The 25,002-nt window shown below is 45.1% G+C and overlaps 2 protein-coding genes across 2 annotated transcripts in view; one reads left to right on the top strand and one right to left on the bottom strand.

Moving 5' to 3' along the window:
- Window positions 1-25,002, top strand: part of cdc42ep1b (CDC42 effector protein (Rho GTPase binding) 1b) — a 232,022-nt gene that overhangs the window by 55,120 nt on the left and 151,900 nt on the right. The gene's annotated exons all lie outside the window — the stretch shown is intronic.
- plbd1a (phospholipase B domain containing 1a) lies at window positions 1,569-20,464 on the bottom strand. Its single transcript, XM_083779754.1, has 11 exons — window positions 20,328-20,464; window positions 16,896-17,118; window positions 16,186-16,269; window positions 15,284-15,425; window positions 11,489-11,629; window positions 8,498-8,642; window positions 7,776-7,976; window positions 5,671-5,811; window positions 3,598-3,783; window positions 2,606-2,712; window positions 1,569-2,038 (listed from the first exon to the last, which is right to left on the bottom strand). Exons 1-11 carry the CDS (start codon window positions 20,401-20,403, stop codon window positions 1,862-1,864), a joined length of 1,623 nt encoding a protein of 540 aa, XP_083635880.1. The 5' UTR covers window positions 20,404-20,464; the 3' UTR covers window positions 1,569-1,861.

Genomic DNA, 25,002 nt, shown 5'->3' with positions numbered 1-25,002 from the left:
ATGCCTTGCTCAAGGGCACTTCAGCGGTGGTAATTTTAACGTGCCGGTCCGGGGATACGAACTATAGCGACCTTCACGATATCAAGACCGCTCCGCAAACCGTTCGGCCACCGCTGCCCTTGAGTTCGTCATGTAAGCAAAATAAGACATAAGAGAGGCAAGGGAGGTCACAGTAGAGTTAAACTTTATTTATTTTTTTATAAACAATGTGCATAGGAAATTACGTTTATTACTACATAAAAAAAGTACACAAACTTCAAGTTCATTGATTTTGCTCACACAAAAATAATACATTTATTTTTAAATAGTTTATAAACAGCCCTGAGCGTGACGTTGACATGATTGTCATTAAGCAAAAAAAAAAACACTGGTGTTCACACAGGCATACATTATGATGATGTGGTAGTGTTGTTCCATACCGTGATCCTGTCCTATAAACGGTATCACATACATTATGATGATGTGGTAGTGTTGTTCCATACCGTGATCCTGTCCTATAAACGGTATCACATACATTATGATGATGTGGTAGTGTTGTTCCATACCGTGATCCTGTCCTATAAACGGTATCACATACATTATGATGATGTGGTAGTGTTGTTCCATACCGTGATCCTGTCCTATAAACGGTATCACATTACATTATGATGATGTGGTAGTGTTGTTCCATACCGTGATCCTGTCCTATAAACGGTATCACATACATTATGATGATGTGGTAGTGTTGTTCCATACCGTGATCCTGTCCTATAAACGGTATCACATTACAATAAGATGATGTGGTAGTGTTGTTCCATACCGTGATCCTGTCCTATAAACGGTATCACATTACATTATGATGATGTGGTAGTGTTGTTCTCTACCGTGATCCTGTCCTATAAACGGTATCACATACATTATGATTACATTATGTGGTAGTGTTGTTCCCCATGGTGGTCCTTTCCTAAATGGTATCATTGGCATCCAACCTGACATTCCACGGTCTATTTGGACAACGGCAACTTGCTTCTGGGAGAGGATTCGTTGTCTGACTCCATAAGGAGAGGATTCATTGTCTGACTCCATAAGGAGAGGATTCATTGTCTGACTCCATAAAGGCACAAAGTATAAAGACTATGAAAGAGTCACTAAAGAATAAATACATCTCTACAGTGATTTATTTCTTAAAGGGACACTTCACCCTTTTTGCAAAAAAAATATGTTAATGACGTTTAGAAGCTTTAGATCACTTTCCTGGGGGTATTTATGTGTGTAATATGTGGTTTTAGTTATTTTAGATTTTAGCAGTGAGCCTGTTGTCTCTGATGTCATGGACACTGGGCTCACTTCCTTCCTGGACTACATGTTGTCTCAGTAAGTCAGATCTCCCCCTATCCACAAGGAGGAGCAGTGCACCAAATAATTATGGGAATTGTAGTCCAGGAAGTTAGTGAGACCAGTGTCCATGACATCAGAGACACTGTGCTCACTGCTACAATCTAAAATATCTAAAACCACATATCACACACATAAAGACCCCCAGGGAAGTGTTCTAAAGCTTCTACACATCATTAACATATATATTTTTGCAAAAAGGGTGAAGTGTCCCTTTAACAACCTGAGGCTATAATTCATCACCAATGGTACCCGTCCTGCAGCACAGCAGTCTTCCAGCACGCAATGTTGTGTACCATCGGCAGCAAACATTCAAGCAAACATTTTTCTCTCTTTCATTTTTGCTTTTGCGTTTTAGCAAACCGGACAGGGAAAAAAGAACAGATTGCACTTTGTTCTCCAGTCACACCCATAGTGCAATGATTTAAAAAGTATCGCTCTCATTTACATGCATGCACGCACGCACGCACGCACGCACGCACGCACCTCAGGGCATGAAGAGGCGGGGCTGCATGCTGACGAAGGTGAAGTTGTAGTACGGTGGGAGGCCCTGGTGGGCCGTGCTGTTGAACTTGTCCCAAGCAAATGGAGGGAGATCGTCTTGTGTCGTGGGGCCGTTCAACGCCTCGGCATGGAACCGCTCAGCCATGGAGTAATCTGTTACCTGGGCATAGAGAAACAGGAGTAATCTGTTACCTGGGCATAGAGAAACAGGAGGCAGCCAACGTGGCAAAAGGTGAAGTCAGAAGCTGCAGTTTAAAAAGAAAAAAAGTAATCAGTGTTCTGCTTATTTTACAGGCAGAGTGAAGAGAGACAGACAACACGGAAAAATAATAGTCTGGCTGGCCGGGTATCAATCTGTTAGTGCCTCATGCGCTCAGCTATTGGGTCACCCGTAGCCTGGGCAGCATTCCTTTTCGGGTATATGAACCGGTCGGGAGCGGATGATATCGTTACATCATGTTGTAGTCATTGTTTTGTAGTCATCAGGAAGGAACCGTCAATCTGGAAACTTCCAATGACTAAAACATGACGTTAACGTCATCATCCGCTCCCGACGGGATCACGCGGCACTTTTGTAACACAGACCAGGCTTTTCCTCCGAGGTGGAAAGCCTGTGTGACGCGAGGTTAGGTCACCCCCCAGAGTAATAGTAAGAGAGTGGCGACACTAGTGTCGACTCCCATTGTAACAATGGAATGTTGGAAGTGCTCATTGCCAGAGCTACTACCTTAGTGTCGTAGCAGCCTCCTGGAGAAGGTTTCGTGGCCCTCAGGTCGTTGCGGCAGCAGATGGACTTACAGGGATCACCTTTGGAGTATGGATCCTTTTTGTACTCTGGTAAAAAACAACAATTAAACGCCATTGGTCAAGTGGAGATGACGAGACAAAACAATGAAACGCCATTGGTCAAGTGGAGATGGAGAAGACGACTTTCAGAAGGCGAGTACTAGACAAAACAAAGTTATTAAAACGTCATTTTGTTCCTGTGCAATAATGTGCATGGTTGACTATGAAAACATTTCAACAATAAAAAAAAAAGGCAGAATCTTTATTTAAAACGTCATTTTGTTCCTGTGCAATAATGTGCATGGTTGACTATGAAAACATTTCAACAATATATTAAAAAAAAAGGCAGAAACTTTATTTAATAACAAATTAATTAACTAAACTAGTCAACATGATGCGAATGACTATTTTGTTGTCACAATGTGAGTTTGTAGATCGGCTATTCTTGATGCATTTTATACGCATAGATGTATTGCTGTTTGTACAGTATGTGCGGCTTTGTGGGGATGGATGGGGAGGATTGGGGAGGGGTGGAAGGGAGTTGTGGGAGAAAATATAAAACCAAAGAGTCGTTTTATTTTTTGTAGCTTGAATACAATGCAATGGAGCGCCGAAGTCCTGACGTCACAGTCAATAGAGGGCGTAAATCCACAGGTTTGTGTACTTTTTATTTGCATTGTAATCTCCATAGGGGGATTTTAGATCACCTCATATAAGAACTGTGTTTGAAAAATAAACCGATCACCCCGGCCTCGTCACTCATATGAAGCATCGACTGAAGATCATGCTAAAATTCTATTTAATTGTTTTTAATAAAAATTAAAAACTGCTTTAGAATCGGAAAAAAATCGTTTTTGAATCGAATCGTCACCCCAAGAATCGGAATCGAATCGAATGGTGGGACACCTAAAGATTCGCAGCCCTAACACACACCATTGAATCTCAAGATGTACTTGAGGGAGTCCAGGTCCTTGACCGTGGCCTGGTCACGGCGGAAGATCTTGGCTCTGGGGCAGAGGTCGTAAGAGAAGTCGTCTCCAAACTCCTTCCACATCTCTCCGTAGCCACTCAGCATGTAGATCCGGTGGTGAAAAGGGATGTTGTAGGATGGCCAGTGGCCTGGTATAGGACAGAGACGAGAGAGTCGAAGAGCAAGAGAGAATGAGGGGAGAGAGATGAGATAAACCTTAATCCATTTAGGCCCGACGTCGAATTTATCCCATTTTGACCTGAGATCAGATTAAAAAAATGTCTTCTGCATCCTGACAGTTTTCTGAAAAAGCTATGTTTCCATGTCAGTCGTTCTTCGATTTTTCAAAAATAGCAGATCTACAAGCTCGTAGCGCGCCACTCGGTGGCGCGCTATGAGCTTGTAGATCTGCTATTTTTCAATAGCTATATTATAACTTAATGCTAACACCAAAAGGGTGTTAGCACCGTTTTCTGAAATACCCATGTTTCTATATCAGTGGTGCTCAATAGTTCACGCCAAGGACCCCCCACAAATGATATGTAATTGCCTAATTGGCCTCCGACCCCCATCTGAAAATATGTTGTTCCAGGAACGCCTCAGAAGCAAAGATTTGAGTTAAAAACGTTCGCTCTGAAAGCATATACATTCAAAGATTTGCGACACATTTTCAAGATTTTTCAAAAATGGCAGATCTACAAGCTCGTAGCACGGCACTCTGTGCCACGCTATGAGCTTGTAGATCTGCTATTATTCAATATCTAAAGTTTAGATATTGAAAAATGCTTCCACAAAATGATTAACCCATTTAGGCCTGACCTCGAAATTAAAATCCTCCAGTTTTCTGAAATGAATATTTTCACGATTTTTCAAAAATAGCAGACCTACAAGCTCGTAGTGCGCCACTCGGGGGCGCGCTATGAGCTTGTAGATCTGCTATTTTTCAATAGCTAAATTATGTTTAAAACACCAAAAGGGGTCCCCGCCCAAAATGATTAATAAAGCTAAATGTGGCATTACTTGTGTAAAAACTTAAAATCTAAAAAAAAAGTCCAGTAAAGTACTAAAGTTAGATCTGTGTCTAACTGTACCTCTGCGTAGAGCCTGTGTCTGGTCAGAGATCTGTGTGTAACTGTACCTCTGCGTAGAGCCTGTGTCTGGTCAGAGATCTGTGTGTAACTCTACCTCTGCGTAGAGCCTGTGTCTACTCTGGTCAGAGATCTGTGTGTAACTGTACCTCTGCGTAGAGCCTGTGTCTGGTCAGAGATCTGTGTCTAACTGTACCTCTGCGTAGAGCCTGTGTCTGGTCAGAGATCTGTGTCTAACTCTACCTCTGCGTAGAGCCTGTGTCTGGTCAGAGATCTGTGTGTAACTCTACCTCTGCGTAGAGCCTGTGTCTGGTCAGAGATCTGTGTGTAACTCTACCTCTGCGTAGAGCCTGTGTCTGGTCAGAGAACTGTGTGTAAGTCTACCTCTGCGTAGAGCCTGTGTCTGGTCAGAGATCTGTGTGTAAGTCTACCTCTGCGTAGAGCCTGTGTCTGGTCAGAGATCTGTGTGTAAGTCTACCTCTGCGTAGAGCCTGTGTCTGGTCAGAGATCTGTGTGTAAGTCTACCTCTGCGTAGAGCCGGTGTCTGGTCAGAGAGCTGTGTGTAAGTCTACCTCTGCGTAGAGCCTGTGTCTGGTCAGAGATCTGTGTGTAACTCTACCTCCGCGTAGAGCCTGTGTCTGGTCAGAGATCTGTGTGTAACTCTACCTCTGCGTAGAGCCTGTGTCTGGTCAGAGATCTGTGTGTAACTGTACCTCTGCGTAGAGCCTGTGTCTGGTCTGAGATCTGTGTGTAACTCTACCTCTGCGTAGAGCCTGTGTCTGGTCAGAGATCTGTGTGTAACTCTACCTCTGCGTAGAGCCTGTGTCTGGTCAGAGATCTGTGTGTAACTCTACCTCCGCGTAGAGCCTGTGTCTGGTCAGAGATCTGTGTGTAACTCTACCTCTGCGTAGAGCCTGTGTCTGGTCAGAGATCTGTGTGTAACTCTACCTCCGCGTAGAGCCTGTGTCTGGTCAGACCACTCCACCAGTCCTGGGATCTGCTCCACCACGGTCAGGGCACCGTCGTCGATGCTACGGCCCAGCTTCACCTTGCTGCGGTCCACCACCATGTACTGATTGTTGTATGTACCTAGAACACAAAAGGTCAAAGGTCATACGCTGGCCAACTTTGACCATGTAGAGGGCCACTATATTTCCACAGTCACTCCACAGGGCCACGTTGCATATTACTGTCGTAGCAAAAATAGCTGATCTACAAGCTCAAAACGCGTCGCACGCCTCCATCAGGCGCCCCCAGCTGGCCAGGAGGAGGCAGTTTAGAGACCAGGATTACTGCATGTTTTTTGTGAGGGTACCTACCCTAGGGGACATGAGGAGAACATGTGAGGGTACCTACCCTATGGGACACGGGGAGAACATGTGAGGGTACCTACCCTAGGGGACAGGGGGAGAACATGTGAGGGTACCTACCCTAGGGGACACTGGGAGAACATGTGAGGGTACCTACCCTAGGGGACACTGGGAGGACATGTGAGGGTACCTACCCTAGGGGACACTGGGAGGACATGTGAGGGTACCTACCCTAGGGGACACGGGGAGAACATGCAAACTCCACACAGAAAGGCCCTTTCACCAACCCCACCTCGGGTATGGGCACCGATGACGCGGAGGAGAGAACACGCCCCCAGTGCCCACAGCGTCCCGAGCGGGAATCGAACCCAGGACCTCCCAGGAGCTGTGAGGCGACAGCTGATCTGTCAATCATGTGATCAGTATAGAAGTCATGTCACTTTCTAGCTTAACGTTCCACGACTCACCCGCCCAGGTGATGGCAATAATACTAATCACCGTAGTCTGGCGTGCAATACATGAAAACAATCAAGTTGATTGATTTGGATACAGTTTCTCCCTCTAACATTTCCTCTTATTTCATTGAAATAATGTCATGCACATTTCTCCAGTACATGGCCTACTGCAGGCCTTGTTGACTATAGATTTAGAAATGATTGAAATGATCGATTCTTCATATAGATTAGAGAAATCATTTAACATACATCTCAATGGGTGAGGAGAATTGAGTGTGTGGGCCTTAGCGAAGGGTCAGTCGTAAATGATCCAGTCATCTACATGTCCGTACACGGACAAACGTGTCCGTGGGAAAGACTTTGTCTTGTGCGTGGCACATTTTTAGATTTTGTTTTGCACAGCCTTACAAAGCTTATTTTGACCATAACACCCACTTACTGTCTCCAGGTTTTCTTCGGAATATGTATGACACTTATTTACTATGACATATTAGGAGTCCAACTAGTAGTCTAGTTGTACTAGTGGTTTTATTTACTATGACATATTAGGAGTCCAACTAGTAGTCTAGTACTAGTGGTTTTATTTACTATGACATATTAGGAGTCCAACTAGTAGTCTAGTACTAGTGGTTCTCAAATGTTTTATTTGCAAAGAACCGCTTAACTCTGAGAGTGTTAAAAGCAAAGTAAGCAAAGGTACCATGTTTTCCCAGGGTAACTGGACTAAGGAAAGGAAAGGTACTACGTTTACCCAGGGTAACTGGACTAAGGAAAGGAAAGGTACTATGTTTACCCAGGGTAACTGGACTAAGGAAAGGAAAGGTACTATGTTTTCCCAGGGTAACTGGACTAAGCTCAAGAGCTTGTTTACAGCCAGGCCCTGCTCATAGAACATTTCATGGTAGGGGTTCAATGCCTTGTCCAAGGGCACTTCAGCGGTGGTAATTTTAACGTGTCGGTCCGGGGATACGAACTATAGCGACCTTCCGGTATTAAGACCGCTCCGCAAACCGTTTCGGCCACCGCTGTCCAACTAGTAGTCTAGTACTAGTGGTTCTCAAATGTGTTATTTGCAAAGAACTGCTTAACTTTGAGTGTTACGTGTCCATTTGAACACTCTCAGAGTTACAGACCTGTTAGGGTCATTCAGGGCTATCTATTCATGCGTTTCTGGTAATATTTTTGCCTGCTCATTTTGTGTGTCCGTCCGTGGGCAAAAAATGCAATGTTGACAAGTCGTCCACCACAACAAGCCAACATGGCGACGGTGATCCCTGGTTCTGCTCACCGGAGTTGTGCCTAGAGAAGGTTCTGGCCCACTCCTCCCCGGTGTTGGCCAGGCTGTGGGCCAGTCTCACCCTCTGCCAGGACAAAAGGCTCTGGGGGACGATGAGGGCAAAGAGGGACGAGTTGAAGACATTGTTGGTGGTCTGGGTCATCATCAGACCACTCCCCAACAGATAGAAGTCATCCAGAGATACCAGGAAACCTACAGGAGGGGGTTGGAGAGGGCAGAGAGAGAGAGAGAGAGAGAGAGAGAGAGAGAGAGAGAGAGAGACTACAATGGGTACAGACAAGGTTCAGAAAGTCGATAAACCACTCTCTTTATTCAATGTTCACCAGTAAAATACATTCCAAAAGTAGAACACTACCCAAAAACCTGTCAAAAAATAGCACAAACAACTTGTTAAGTGTCATTTTTAAAAGAAAAGTCTCTTCTACCTGTAACAGCCTCCTTCCTGGCTTTAAAAAACAAATACGGCTGATTTGGTCGACTAAAATGTATTTTGTCGGGCCTTGATGCCGTCGGAATGACTGATTTTACACTTGCTGAAAATAGCAGATCTACAAGCGCACAACACTTCCATACAGTGTATACTCCCAAAAAGGTGATGTTGCTGAGGGAGTTCTTTGACCTACCAGGGTAGCTGAGGGAGTTCTTTGACCTACCAGGGTAGCTGAGGGAGTTCTTTGACCTACCAGGGTAGCTGAGGGAGTTCTTTGACCTACCAGGGTAGCTGCTGAAGGAGAGCTTCCCGGTGGCCGTGTGGGGCTCGGTGACGTGGAAGTCCCAGTGCTTGTAGATGCGCATGGTGGCCGCATAGGTGTACCAGCTGGAGTGGGCAAACAGGAGGTTCTCGAAGCCTGGCAACATCTGGTGGTGCAAAGGAAGGTTGACAGGGAAGCGTTAATCGTAAAGGTTCCACATGTTTTTGATTGACTGATATTTATTAACAGTTTGCAGAATTACAGTACATTTCAAGCACAAACTCAATACAAAGACTGTTAAATGTGAGTGGACGACCCAATTAAGCATTACACTTTTTTTTTACAACAGGGTCCACCATGTTCAATTCGTCAAAACATTTAGAGACGTACAAATAGACACTTCTATATAGTTAAAGAACAGAACAGGAATTCATCATAAAGGAAGCAAAAAGGGAAAAGAAACATATACAGTGAGGGGAAAAAAGGGGGGGGCGGTGGGGGGGATTCAGATTTTACGGCGGCCAGTTTCGAATTGCAGCCGTCCGTATAGGTGCCCTTTGAGAGCGGTTTTGAAGGAGTCAAGGGATTCACATGTCTTAATGTAGTCTCACCTTGTCATGTCAACACTAGTGGTTATTGGAATCTGCGTCAATGTGCGCATTGACATTCTTATCTTGAAGACATATTACACGGTACGCTGAATCCAACAACTAGGGTCAGGGTTCAAAGGCCAAAGGATCACTAAAGCGTCAATGTTTACATATTACATGTCGGCAAACAAAGTCCTTTCATGTATATTCATTATTTAATGTTGCACCCACAAAGTGTCTTTGTTGAAGTTAAGCAAAGGCTCATGCTGTGCACATGCTGTGCCCCCTCACTCCCCACCTTCAAAACCGCACTGAAAACCCACCTGTTCCGAATAGCATTCCCGAGCTGATGTGTTTTTAACCTGCTACATGTACAGTTCTTATTGGTTTTACTCTCATTTGAATTGTTTTCTAATAAAGTTGTCTTTTCTCATGTCCCCCTACCCTCTATATTATTATTATATAGAGGGTATGCATGCATAAAGTTGAGTGGCAAAGTGAGTTTAACGTCGTTTAATGCAATCAGATAGGCTGTTCTGTTTGGATGTAGGCTATGAGCTGTGAAGGCCAGAAAGTAGGGTTTTTTTGCCACTCAGTGGGTGTTCTTGAATAACTTCTGGGTATGATTATGATGTCCCGCGCATATATAATAATAGCCTCTATTGGAGACCCATATTGATTATGATTGCGAACGCAGTGATTGCGAACGCACTGAGCACTAACTATGAGACCCTGCAGATCATTGCGAACGCAGTGAGCCACTTACTATGAGACCCTGCTGCTCATGTCTGTGTGTCTGTCCCGCTGTGACACCACCCGCCCGCCACCAGAGGGCGCAGCTGTAGCACACACACACACACACACACAGGGCGCAGCTGTAGCACACACACACACACGCACACACACACACACACACACACACACACACACACACACACAACCACACACACACGAGCTGCGTTCGCTTCCCGCGTTTGCGCGTCTTACTTGTGTCTGTCTGTGTGTCTGTGTGTGTGTCTGTCCCGCTGTGACACCACCCGCCCGCCACCAGAGGGCGCAGCTGTATCACACAAAACACACACACGCACGCACGCACACACACCTTAACTTAACAAAACTTAACTTAAAAAAAAAAAACTTTAAAAACACTTAACTTCAAAAAACTTAACTTAAATTTTTTTTTTAAACACTTAACTTCAAAAAACTTAACTTACAAATTAAATCTTAAAACACAAAAAAGAGAACTTTAAAAAGAAAACCTTAAAAAAGTATGTAATTTATTCTAATTGTTGTTATTACAATTTACGATCTGCGTTCGCTTCCCGCGTTTGCGCGTCTTACTTGTCATGACCCCCGGGGACCCCCACATTGGTAACTCTGTCATTTCGGACACGGGGCGGCTCGCCAGAATCGGGCCGGCACCCTGGGTGCGCTCCTGTGGAGCATCACTACCTTCACTTGATTTTTTGTTGGATATTTTGATCAAATGTAATCTTATATTCAGACCAATAGGGTATATATATACTTAGTTGAGAGCTCTATACTTCGTCCACTTTCTTCTCCTCGACACAAGTCTCTTCACCAAAAACAGCCGATCAAAACACTCACAAAACACGTCACGTTGCAACGCATTGTGAGCTTGTAGATCTGTTGCAACGCATTGTGAGCTTGTAGATCTGCTTGCCAAATGTTTGCCCAAGGAATAGAATACTAGGGTTCATGAAGTTCTTTTCTTTCGTCTTTCTTTTAATAATGAGGTAAATAGGATTACATTCCAACATTCTGGAGAAGAGACACTTTTAGAGGAAAGCTGACCTTTATCAGTGCAGAGCAGTGTCCCATCCCATCCCTGAGAGGAAAGCTGACCTTTATCAGTGCAGAGCAGTGTCCCATCCCATCCCTGAGAGGAAAGCTGACCTTTATCAGTGCAGAGCAGTGTCCCATCCCATCCCCGAGAGGAAAGCTGACCTTTATCAGTGCAGAGCAGTGTCCCATCCCATCCCTGAGAGGAAAGCTGACCTTTATCAGTGCAGAGCAGTGTCCCATCCCATCCCTGAGAGGAAAGCTGACCTTTATCAGTGCAGAGCAGTGTCCCATCCCATCCCTGAGAGGAAAGCTGACCTTTATCAGTGCAGAGCAGTGTCCCATCCCATCCCTGAGAGGAAAGCTGACCTTTATCAGTGCAGAGCAGTGTCCCATCCCTGAGAGGAAAGCTGACCTTTATCAGTGCAGAGCAGTGTCCCATCCCATCCCTGAGAGGAAAGCTGACCTTTATCAGTGCAGAGCAGTGTCCCATCCCATCCCTGAGAGGAAAGCTGACCTTTATCAGTGCAGAGCAGTGTCCCATCCCATCCCTGAGAGGAAAGCTGACCTTTATCAGTGCAGAGCAGTGTCCCATCCCATCCCTGAGAGGAAAGCTGACCTTTATCAGTGCAGAGCAGTGTCCCATCCCTGGTAGTTTGAAGTCTCTGAGGGGATGGTCGGAGCTGGGAACCAGAGCTGGGATCAGATCTAGGAGGTCTCCCACTGCATTGAGGAACTGGACGGAGAACATGGACAGGGGCTGTAGGGAAGGAAACCAGGTAGACAGCTGTTAGTTAGTTAGAACATGGACAGGGGCTGTAGGGAAGGAAACCAGGTAGACAGCTGTTAGTTAGTTAGAACATGGACAGGGGCTGTAGGGAAGGAAACCAGGTAGACAGCTGTTAGTTAGTTAGAACATGGACAGGGGCTGTAGGGAAGGAAACCAGGTAGACAGCGGTTAGTTAGTTAGAACATGGACAGGGGCTGTAGGGAAGGAAACCAGGTAGACAGCTGTTAGTTAGTTAGAACATGGACAGGGGCTGTAGGGAAGGAAACCAGGTAGACAGCGGTTAGTTAGTTAGAACATGGACAGGGGCTGTAGGGAAGGAAACCAGGTAGACAGCTGTTAGTTAGTTAGAACATGGACAGGGGCTGTATAGGGAAGGAAACCAGGTAGACAGCTGTTAGTTAGTTAGAACATGGACAGGGGCTGTAGGGAAGGAAACCAGGTAGACAGCTGTTAGTTAGTTAGAACATGGACAGGGGCTGTAGGGAAGGAAACCAGGTAGACAGCTGTTAGTTAGTTAGAACATGGACAGGGGCTGTAGGGAAGGAAACCAGGTAGACAGCTGTTAGTTAGTTAGTTAGAACATGGACAGGGGCTGTAGGGAAGGAAACCAGGTAGACAGCTGTTAGTTAGTTAGAACATGGACAGGGGCTGTAGGGAAGGAAACCAGGTAGACAGCTGTTAGTTAGTTAGAACATGGACAGGGGCTGTAGGGAAGGAAACCAGGTAGACAGCTGTTAGTTAGTTAGAACATGGACAGGGGCTGTAGGGAAGGAAACCAGGTAGACAGCGGTTAGTTAGTTAGAACATGGACAGGGGCTGTAGGGAAGGAAACCAGGTAGACAGCTGTTAGTTAGTTAGAACATGGACAGGGGCTGTAGGGAAGGAAACCAGGTAGACAGCTGTTAGTTAGTTAGAACATGGACAGGGGCTGTAGGGAAGGAAACCAGGTAGACAGCAGTTAGTTAGAACATGGACAGGGGCTGTAGGGAAGGAAACCAGGTAGACAGCGGTTAGTTAGTTAGAACATGGACAGGGGCTGTAGGGAAGGAAACCAGGTAGACAGCTGTTAGTTAGTTAGAACATGGACAGGGGCTGTAGGGAAGGAAACCAGGTAGACAGCTGTTAGTTAGAACATGGACAGGGGCTGTAGGGAAGGAAACCAGGTAGACAGCTGTTAGTTAGTTAGAACATGGACAGGGGCTGTAGGGAAGGAAACCAGGTAGACAGCTGTTAGTTAGTTAGAACATGGACAGGGGCTGTAGGGAAGGAAACCAGGTAGACAGCTGTTAGTTAGTTAGAACATGGACAGGGGCTGTAGGGAAGGAAACCAGGTAGACAGCTGTTAGTTAGTTAGAACATGGACAGGGGCTGTAGGGAAGGAAACCAGGTAGACAGCTGTTAGTTAGTTAGAACATGGACAGGGGCTGTAGGGAAGGAAACCAGGTAGACAGCTGTTAGTTAGTTAGAACATGGACAGGGGCTGTAGGGAAGGAAACCAGGTAGACAGCTGTTAGTTAGTTAGAACATGGACAGGGGCTGTAGGGAAGGAAACCAGGTAGACAGCTGTTAGTTAGTTAGAACAGGGACAGGGGCTGTAGGGAAGGAAACCAGGTAGACAGCGGTTAGTTAGTTAGAACATGGACAGGGGCTGTAGGGAAGGAAACCAGGTAGACAGCTGTTACTTAGTTAGAACATGGACAGGGGCTGTAGGGAAGGAAACCAGGTAGACAGCTGTTAGTTAGTTAGAACATGGACAGGGGCTGTAGGGAAGGAAACCAGGTAGACAGCTGTTAGTTAGTTAGAACATGGACAGGGGCTGTGGGGAAGGAAACCAGGTAGACAGCGGTTAGTTAGTTAGAACATGGACAGGGGCTGTAGGGAAGGAAACCAGGTAGACAGCTGTTAGTTAGTTAGTTAGAACATGGACAGGGGCTGTAGGGAAGGAAACCAGGTAGACAGCTGTTAGTTAGTTAGTTAGAACATGGACAGGGGCTGTAGGGAAGGAAACCAGGTAGACAGCTGTTAGTTAGTTAGAACATGGACAGGGGCTGTAGGGAAGGAAACCAGGTAGACAGCTGTTAGTTAGTTAGAACATGGACAGGGGCTGTAGGGAAGGAAACCAGGTAGACAGCTGTTAGTTAGTTAGAACATGGACAGGGGCTGTAGGGAAGGAAACCAGGTAGACAGCGGTTAGTTAGTTAGAACATGGACAGGGGCTGTAGGGAAGGAAACCAGGTAGACAGCTGTTACTTAGTTAGAACATGGACAGGGGCTGTAGGGAAGGAAACCAGGTAGACAGCTGTTAGTTAGTTAGAACATGGACAGGGGCTGTAGGGAAGGAAACCAGGTAGACAGCTGTTAGTTAGTTAGAACATGGACAGGGGCTGTGGGGAAGGAAACCAGGTAGACAGCGGTTAGTTAGTTAGAACATGGACAGGGGCTGTAGGGAAGGAAACCAGGTAGACAGCTGTTAGTTAGTTAGTTAGAACATGGACAGGGGCTGTAGGGAAGGAAACCAGGTAGACAGCTGTTAGTTAGTTAGAACATGGACAGGGGCTGTAGGGAAGGAAACCAGGTAGACAGCTGTTAGTTAGTTAGAACATGGACAGGGGCTGTGGGGAAGGAAACCAGGTAGACAGCTGTTAGTTAGTTAGAACATGGACAGGGGCTGTAGGGAAGGAAACCAGGTAGACAGCTGTTAGTTAGTTAGAACATGGACAGGGGCTGTAGGGAAGGAAACCAGGTAGACAGCTGTTAGTTAGTTAGTTAGAACATGGACAGGGGCTGTAGGGAAGGAAACCAGGTAGACAGCTGTTAGTTAGTTAGAACATGGACAGGGGCTGTAGGGAAGGAAACCAGGTAGACAGCTGTTAGTTAGTTAGAACATGGACAGGGGCTGTAGGGAAGGAAACCAGGTAGACAGCTGTTAGTTAGTTAGAACATGGACAGGGGCTGAGGGGAAGGAAGGAGGGAGGTCGGGGAGAACCATTTCGCCTCTCAGGTTCAGGTTCAGGTTCAGGTTCAGGTTTATTTGTCATTTGTATAGATACAGAGTATACATACAATGAAATTTATTTTGCTCAGAGCACTCTCCGTCTTACATACACAGGACATAAACAAACATCTATAGTGCAAGAAAAGACAAAAAACAGTAAAAGAAAGTGCAAGTGAAGTGAAGTGCAATACAGTTCAAGGTCAGCTGTTCAGCAGCCTGACTGCCTGGGGGTAAAAACTGTTACTGAGACGGGTGGTACGAGATTTGATGCTCTGGTAGCGTTTTTTGGAGGGGAGTAGTTTGAACAGGGTATTTGCGGGGTGGCTGGTGTCTTCCATGATGTTATGGGCTTTTTTCATACAGCGAGTGGTGTAGATGTTATGTGGCTCCAATGAAGTTGGCCCATCTTCATACATAAACCATCTTTGCTTTAACCCATTCTGGAACAGAGTGGCGCGATACGAGCTTGTAGGTCTGCTATTTTTGAAAAATCGAAGAACGACTGACATTTCTTTAGAATCTGATCTCATCTCAGAATGGGTTAATCAGACCAGTGTGTGTCCGGCGGAAACCTCGTATGAATCTGATCTCAGGTCAGAATGGGGTTTAATTAAAGGAATTGGACAGACCTTCTTCCCTTGTTTCTTGGCCCAGTGTGCGGCTCCAGCCTGGAGCCCGTCCATCTGAGCCACTATGAAGCCAGCGTGTCGCCACAGAGGATCAGAGCTCTTATTCAGTTTCACCTGTTCCCTCGTCCACAGGTCCTGTTTCCTGAAAGCGAAACAAGAAATAAAATGAAGTGTCTTTTTTTCTCTTCCTCTTTCTATTTTCCAGTACTTCCATGATTTGCGAGGAATAAAAAGTGTTGCTGAGCAACAACAACACACTGAACTCATCACGACCATCGGAGTACTGTAGGCTACTGTAGGTATCCGCTGAGTAAAGCTGGAACTGAATTTCCCCTGTACAATTAACCCATTCTGACCTGAGATCAGATTCACACGAGGTTTCCACTGGACACACACTGGTCTGATGAACCCATTCTGACCTGAGATCAGATTCTAAAAATGTCAGTCGTTCTTCGATTTTTACAAAAATAGCAGACCTACAAGCTCTTAGCACGCCACTCGGTGGCGCGCTATGAGCTTGTAGATCTGCTATTTTTCAATAGTTAAAGCATAACATAGTGCTAACACCAAAATGGGTGCCCGCCCAGAATGGGTTAACAAAGGTCCCCGTCCTCTAGTCAGCCCATGAGAATGCATCCAAGAAGCATCCCTGCTAATGCAGCCACTCTTATTAGACAATATGCTTATTGTCAGGCCAAACTATATCTACTCCGCAGCCACTGTTTGGCATCATGGTCTGATATGAGCTGATCGACTGACTGACAGCGCAAGCTAGAGTCTGTCTTTACCAAATAACTTTTATATGAAACTAGAAGAGACGGTGAAATGTTTAGAATTTTATATGAAACCAGAAGAAACAGTGAAATGTTTATAAGGCGAGGTGATACAAAGTACAAACTCACTTCATGAAGCTCTGAACCGCGCTTAAGACCTCTGGGCTGCTGATCAGCTGTGGGTACATATTGGCGTAGTGGTCGATCATCTGCCTGTTGGAATGCACACCAAAAGAGCAACGCATAGCTTACTGTAGTAGATTGTATACTATCAGTGTTGTTTGTCGACTAAGACTAAAACTAAGACGAAAAATGTTCGCCGACTACCTTTTTCCACTGACGAAAACTAAATGGAAACTACATGAAAACTGAGCTATGACGATTAAGACTAAATATACTGACGATTGTCAACAAATAAAAACTAGACTAAAATGTTAGGAAGGGACTAGTGGACAAGAGATCCAGTATAAGTCATTTTACACTTGGTTGCATGTTGAAAATAGCAAATCTGCTATTTTCAGCAAATGTAAAAACAGTCATTACGGTGGCATCAAGGCCTGCCAAAAAAAACATTTTGTTCGACTAAATCAACTGTAGATTTAGTCGACTAAAACCTTATGATATTTAGTCGACTAAAACTAGACTAACACTAAAACATTCCAGGTGACTAAAATGTGACTAAAACTAAATGAAAACTATTCAAGAGACTAGATGAATAAAACTAAAATTAAAATTTGCTGCCAAAAACAAACACTGTATACTAGTAGTGATTTATCTACTGCAGGATTTACATGTAAATGCTGCATTGAGTACAACCGTATAACATTCAGGACACCTACTGGGCAGTGAGGAAGCCTTCGAGGTACCCAGCTAGGAAGAAAGTGACTTCATCTGGCTCGGGTGTCTCCCCATAACCCGCACGGATCTCCAAGACGCTCCAGCCGGAGCTGAAGAGGGTGTCATTGAGGTATCCGTATGCATCCCCCTCGGTCTCCATAACCCCCTCTTTCAGTAGGACAGTCTTGTGAGTGGGATCCCAATACACTGTGGCCGATGTCACTTCTGAAAAATGATCAAGAACCATAATGAACATACACAGAATCAATGGTGTAGTTTTTTTCGTTTGCCTTGCACTGCATGTGTATAGTTAGACCAGACATGTAACATTATAACAGGCCAGTACATGTTTGTTTGATTGATTGATTGAAATATTTATTAACAGTTTGCAGAATTACAGTACATTTCAAGCACAAACTTTTTTATCCTGACTACGGTATAGATGTACAGCCATAATAGGCTAACAAAAGGGCATGATTTGGGGCATTTAGCAGCACAGGAATTGGGTCACTGGGGTGGGGTAACCAGAAGATTGGGAACATGAGAAGTCTGGGTTCCCTTTCTTTCTTTTTTTCCCCCGGACTTGACACTTTTTGGGGAAGAGACTGGGGCACTTGAGGTGGACTTTGTTGTGTGATTGATTGGGCATACATACATCACTGAGGATACGTCCCAGGTGCATCCATTTATGTATGTATTTTGTTATAGTTCTATTTATAGTGACTCATAGGAATAGACTAAGGTCGCATTCTCACCTAATACTTCGGTAGACTCAGATCCGTATGGGTGGGGACATGGAATTCTTGCATATGTAATTGGCTGCGGTTTGCCTTCACACTGTCATTCGCAGCAATTGGAAACGCAGCAGGGGGGACCTTTATCAATGTGTTCCATTCATAAACTATAGCCTACACAGTGAAATCTATGGTGATAAAATTACACTCATAACGTGCATGTGTCGTGCCGTCTGGGACCCCCCCCCCCCCCTCTCTCTCTCTCTCTCTACGCACGCAGCCGCCACACACTGTTCTTTTGGGCATGGAGGCACAGCGCTGCTTGAGCGCACTGATATAACTCCCCAGTCCCACACAGTGACAGCACTCCATGTTTACGGCACGCACAGACAGACAGACAGACAGACAGAATTGTACGCTATAATACACTGCAGTGTTTTTATGTGTTTTCTTAAGCAATTGATTAATGTACACGTCCTCATTTCGATCAGGGCTTCAGTCTCCTTATTCGACCACGTCTATCCACAGTAACGGGACATCTTTGCGCTGCGTAAAATATGCCTTAACCGTCTCCAACTGTGTTCAGCTCCTCACCCGCCACATTATGTTTGCTTCATTTCCTTTATTTACTGCGGATTGCATTCACACCTGCACCGAATCGTAGTCAAGTGCGATTCGAAGCGAAGCGAAACCCACGTTTTTGGACGGAGTAAAATGCGGTTATTTGCTGCGCATTAGGATTCGAATGAGCCTTCACACCTGCCAAACGAAGCGCACTTTCTGACAATGCGCAGCAGGATTCGTTTTAATCGCAGCAAAGCTCTCTGGTATGAATGCGACCTAAGTGACAACCAGGAATAGTTTGGTGACCACCGGAGAGACGGATGGCAGCCGGAAATTAGACGGCACCCGGGAGCAGTATGGGTTGGCGCCCCAGCCTGTGTCTTCCGTGAGGAAGAAGCGAACAAACCCACGGTGAGGCCTTTAGGAGGTCCATGCAAGCCTCAAGCGGAGCCTGCGGCACCACCAAGGGCAAGGTGGAGCCTGCGGAACCGTTGCGGCTTGAGAATCCACCATTCCTGAATGAAGTGCCTGGTGCTGGGAGTCTGGTGCAACGCACAGGGCCTGACCTGGTGAGAGCAGGAGTGGACTTGGTGAGACGTAGGAGGGGCCCGGACTGGTGTCAACCCACAGAGCCTAGTCCTTCCATGTGCCAGAATGGTACCTCCCAGTCCCGGCAGAGTAGTTCAGGAGGAACGGATTGTGTGGCCCTGGTTTTTCCCTAATGGGACTTATCGAGGGTAGCTACTGGGACGTAAGTCGGAACTTGATCACTCCCGGCTGGGTCACCTGAGTGAGGGGTATGATGTTGCGAGACCCGAAACCCCGATGACCTTGGGATACATCACTGAGGATACGTCCCAGGTGCATCCATTTATGTATGTATTTTGTTATAGGCACTACTCTGAATAACAAGTTGTAAGACTCTTTATCCTCGATGTGATATAAATAGTACTTAACTAAACATTATGTGCATATAGTAACAGCTAGCCTCCCTGTTTTGTTACAAAAAAAGGAGTCATCAAAATGCGTTTACTGTTCATAGACCACTATAGACCGATTCACAGAGGGTTTCCTGGGTGCGGCCATTACTGAGGTGTACCATTAAGTGCAGCAGCACTGATTAGCTACACCTGGTCTACAGAGCACCTGCTCCATGTATTCCACCTCAGTAATGGCCGCGCCCAGGGCACCCCTCTGTGAATCGGTCTATAGCCTACACCTCAAAACTACTGCTAAACTGGGTCGTGCCTGTGAATGTGTCCAAATGCAGTTTGGAAAAAAACAAACATTGATCAAACATCAATGCTTCTTTGTTTAGGCAAATTGCTGTAAAAAGATATAGTCTTGAATAGTCAGCAAAATAAATTGTATATCCATGTGGACTACTGGACTCAGTCAGCAGTACTCACTCAGTGAGTCAGCCAGCATTTTAGACAGCATTTTAACACAGTTTTACAAAGTCTGTCTACTGCAATAAAATAAGCATAATTATCATATTTAAGACTTAGAAAAGCAATAAGCATATATTATAGGCTACAACGTAACTATTCCTCCCGCAGTGCCCTGTATATTTTCCCACTACTACTATAGGCTATTCACGGTGATCAATCTGTTTTTGGTGCCCAGATTTACCAAACTGCCCACTTGTTCGCAGGTTTCACGTGCCCATTTGAGCTGTCCATGGTTTACCAAAAGGCATTGAACCCCTACCATGAAATGTTCCATGAGCAGGGCCTGGCTGTAAACAAGTTCTTGAGCTTAATTAGTCCAGGCAGTTACCCTGGGTAAACATGGTAACTTTGCTTTGCTTTGCCACAATGTTCTGGTGCACGAGTCACTGGAGAGTGAGTGAGTGGCAGTGTGCAGTTGACGTGACATAAGTTACAAGTTACATGTACTACTGGCCTGTTATAATGTTGCAGGTCTGGTCTACTAATACTATACAGGCAGTGCAAGGCAAACAAAAACTACACCATTGATTAGGAAATCATTCGGCATGGTTCGACAACACTGATAAAGTTAGCTGGTATTTTAGCTAGTTACTGCTATATAGCTGAATACATTACGGATTACGCTAGCAACTACAAATCTGGACTGTAGGCTATAGTGATTTATTAATGGGGTTTGTTTACTTACTGTCAGTGTGAGCACTGGCGAAGACCACCGCCATATTTAACACAACAAAGATGTTCAAACTCTTCTTTAAAAACATATTTATAGCTTGTAGTGGGGAAGAAAATAATTAAATGCTCGATCGTGGCGTACAAGGAGCTGTTGAACAACGTACGTGACCCGAACGAAGAGCTGAAAGACAGTCCCTAAAACATTGAGGAAGGTTTCCTGGTGGATACAAACAATGCAGTAGGAGTCGGTTGGCTAGTCTCCCCTCGAGTATTTGTAACCTGAAGGAATGAGCGTCACGAGTTACTCTGACGTCAGGCAAAATGTAAACAAATCAGGTAATGTGTAAATATGGAAAGAAAGAAAAAAAAACGTACCACCCCAGATGGGACTCGAACCCACAATCCCTGGCTTAGGAGGCCAGTGCGTTATCCATTACGCCACTGGGGCACGTGGTCCGCCATGGCCATGGTTTGATATTTGACTGTCATAGTAGCGCAGTGGTTTGCATTGTTTTCTTATATGGAAAACTTACAAGACAATGTATCGGTAGCGCTGCACAGCCCAGCTTAATTTAATTATCTTTTTTATTTTATATCGTTTTTTTTAGTAAAATGGTACAACATAAACATTACAGAGACTTCAGTTGTCACTGCGAAATACTGTTGTCATGATGTTGCACACATTTCAGACTAAAATCGCTGATATTTCAGCCGCCCTCGTTGAAAAGGTGCCACAGAAAGTACAGACAACTCACCCCGCAATGTCAGAAAGTGAAGACAACTCACCGGGGTGAGTTGTCTGGACTTTCGGGGTGAGCTGTACGTCTTTTCCCTTTGCCAACTCGCCCAACTTAAGTTGCCCCAGCGGAAAGTACAGACAACTCACCCCGCCATGTCAGAAAGTGAAGACAACTCACCTCACCGGGGTGAGTTGTCACTATTCAGTGGCATTATAGGCATGAACGTATGCATGAACGATGCATAGCCTACACTTTGAGGTCCTTTTCTTTACCAACTGCACCATCACTACCTTTGCCTGACTGAGTGAGATTTCCGGAAACTTTTATCTTCTTATTTCTTCAAAGTAAAGTTTCAGAGTAGTGGGATTTGAACCCACAACATCTGGATCATGATGTGGATGATGTGGACAGCCACTTAACACACTGAGTTACCAGGCTCTGTGTTCTGTCATGTTCTGTCATGTCATGGTTTCTCCTCTATCATCTGATTAACATCCACGATAACCCTTGAGCTGCGTTCAGACTGAACCGAGGTGAATATATTCAGGTCTGAACACAGCTTTAGACAGGCATCACTCAATAGTAAGTCAACACACTAACAAAAAACACCCCATTCAACCGTTATCAAAAAACATTGACACACAACTACAGTAGGCTACAGTACAAGTTGTACAACACAAGATGATGTATCACTGATCCAGTTGTGGAAAAATACGGTCTCACTTTCAACCTTTCTGTAGAGCGTTCTTACGGTCTCTCCCTGCTACACTAGTCCCTCTTAGCTTTTCTTCTGTCCGTCTCTCCTACACTGTCTCACTCTCAGATGTCCTTCTGTCTGTCTCTCCTACACCGTCTCACTCTCAGATGTCCTTCTGTCTGTCTCTCCTACACTGTCTCACTCTCAGATGTCCTGTCTCTCTCCTACACCGTCTCACTCTCAGATGTCCTTCTGTCTGTCTCTCCTACACCGTCTCACTCTCAGATGTCCTTCTGTCTGTCTCTCCTACACTGTCTCACTCTCAGATGTCCTGTCTCTCTCCTACACCGTCTCACTCTCAGATGTCCTTCTGTCCGTCTCTCCTACACTGTCTCACTCTCAGATGTCCTTCTGTCCGTCTCTCCTACACTGTCTCACTCTCAGATGTCCTTCTGTCCGTCTCTCCTACACTGTCTCACTCTCAGATGTCCTTCTGTCTGTCTCTCCTACACTGTCTCACTCTCAGATGTCCTTCTGTCCGTCTCTCCTACACTGTCTCACTCTCAGATGTCCTTCTGTCTGTCTCTCCTACACTGTCTCACTCTCAGATGTCCTTCTGTCTGTCTCTCCTACACTGTCTCACTCTCAGATGTCCTTCTGTCCGTCTCTCCTACACTGTCTCACTCTCAGATGTCCTTCTGTCCGTCTCTCCTACACTGTCTCACTCAGATGTCCTTCTGTCTGTCTCTCCTACACCGTCTCACTCTCAGATGTCCTTCTGTCCGTCTCACTCTCAGATGTCCTTCTGTCCGTCTCTCCTACACCGTCTCACTCTCAGATGTCCTTCTGTCCGTCTCACTCTCAGATGTCCTTCTGTCCGTCTCTCCTACACTGTCTCACTCTCAGATGTCCTACTGTCCGTCTCTCCTACACTGTCTCACTCTCAGATGTCCTTCTGTCCGTCTCTCCTACACTGTCTCACTCTCAGATGTCCTTCTGTCCGTCTCTCCTACACCGTCTCACTCTCAGATGTCCTACTTGGGCCGTCCTACAGTCTCCAGCTTTACTACTGTCAAAAGAAACGGAAAAAACTTTGGGCAAAATCCGGCCATATAGCCACTTGCCCAAATGTGATGACCTACAGAATCATGAAAACGCCGTAGTTTGCCGTAACATGCTACTTAAAGCATAATGAAATTTAGAAATATTTGCCTTAATTTATATAGTCATTAGAGTATGCCCTGGACTACATCTGTGCAAACTTTGGCGCTTTTAGACAAAATAACTAAATAGCGTGAAAATATCCCTAAGCATCTCCACTATAGGCCTCCTATTATCACAACTAAGATGTGGAAATTTAAGTTGTTTGCAGAACATGGGCAAGTATTCCATGTCCTGGAACAGGGCCCAAGAGTCTCAAGTTGTAGTACAGTCTACATTTTATAATCACATTACATTAGATTGCAAACTTCCCACGGTTATTAAGAGTTGCGCGATAGTGTTGCTTTAGTTTTGAGGCTGTTCATTCAAAACCAGTTTGTTGATATGATATTTCCTCAAGCATGTTCTGACCGGGCACCCATTTTGGTGTTTAGCATCATGTTATGCTTTAGCTATTTAAAAATAGCAGATCTACAAGCTCATATCGCGCCACCGAGTGGCGCGATACGAGCTTGTAGGTCTGCTATTTTTTTTAAATCGAAGAACGACTGACATTTTTAGAATCTGATCTCAGGTCAGAATGGGTTCATCAGACCAGTGTGTGTCCGGCGGAAACCTCGTATGAATCTGATCTCAGGTCAGAATGGGTTAAGCATGTTCCGCCTATATGTGGAACATGGAGATGAAAGACCGAACCATCTAAGACAAAGACATGGAGGAAATACAGTAAATAACCGAGATATGGTCTAGTCTGGCTGATACAGATCTCCAAATGTTTACATAAACAGTACAATAAATACAAACAAAAGCACTGATTCTTAACGTTCTTGTCAAATTGCATCTTAACTTTCTTTTTTGCAAAAAAAAAAGTTTAATAAAAAATAGAAAAGCAGCAAAGCCAGCATCCATAATACATCAACATGGATTTTATTTTCATTTTAGTTTCCAGATGAACATTTCACATTTGTTTCTTTTATACAAAATCATTAGAAAACGTCTGACACTCCCAACTCCCCCCACTGCTATATAAGCCTTCTTTTTAACCTTTTAACACCTCACACATCAGAAAAGGAGAACGGGGGAAACCATCTGGACCAAAATGATGAGCCTCAAGCATTATGTTTCAGGGGGCCGGCCAAATTACAACCCACAGTTCGGATTCTGCATGGCCGACGAAAGACACCCCCAGAATTTCTAAGTTAAAGCTTGAATCCACGGCATGGCGTGGTTGGTAACATGGTCCAGTGGTGAGATATCATGGCCTGGTTGGTAACATGGTCCAGTGGTGAGATATCTCGCCACATCAAGTCAAGTACAGAGAGGAGCGGTGAATGTGTTAAGCCGGATTTAAGGAAGGTGATTTATACGTTGTTGCGCGGCGGTGTCGCGTACCAAAAATGGCTAAGTCTACAAAGCTCGTAAAGCATCGCACCGCAATGTGTCGTGACCTTGTAGACCTGCCATTTCCCAGGTATAAATCAGGCATTAAACGTAGGGCGTCACACGGTAGAAAATAGCCAATCTACAAGCCTGCCACGCGTCATGTTCCGCTGCGAGCACGTACTGTAGATCTGTAGAAATGACGCATTGAAGAAGATGCGAAGGATAACAGTATGCGGCTGCTTACAAAGAACTGCAGCGCCGAGAACTTTCATTTTGGGACCCGAGTTCCTTTTGTCTATCTGTCTCACGACTCATTTGATCATCTCCGTGTCCTCCTTAATGTACGGACACGTACAGTACCACATCAACACCACCATGCATGTTTTCTTACACATGACAAATGATTGGTTATGTAGATTTATTTTTTAAAGAGAGAGCGAGAGAGAGACAGATATGAGTAATAGAGATTTAAGTCAAACAATGGCTGCAGGCCTTATAGAGAGGGAAGGAGTAGAAAGGTCCACTGTGCCAAGTGGACTCACTGTGCCAACTAGAACAATTGAAGGCTAATTTCTAAATGTTTTGTAAATGCCCAGCACGCGTGCGTCGCGCCCCACACACACACACACACAGACAGACACACACACACTATTTCAGCTTGCATAATCTCTCTCTATCACAGTCACCTCATCTTTCTCTATCACAGT

The sequence above is a fragment of the Protomyctophum parallelum genome (genome assembly GCF_964188405.1).
Source record: "Protomyctophum parallelum genome assembly, chromosome: 13".
Taxonomy (NCBI): domain Eukaryota; kingdom Metazoa; phylum Chordata; class Actinopteri; order Myctophiformes; family Myctophidae; genus Protomyctophum; species Protomyctophum parallelum.
The sequence above is the reverse complement of the archived record's forward strand: the minus strand, read 5'-3'. Positions and strand labels throughout refer to the sequence as shown.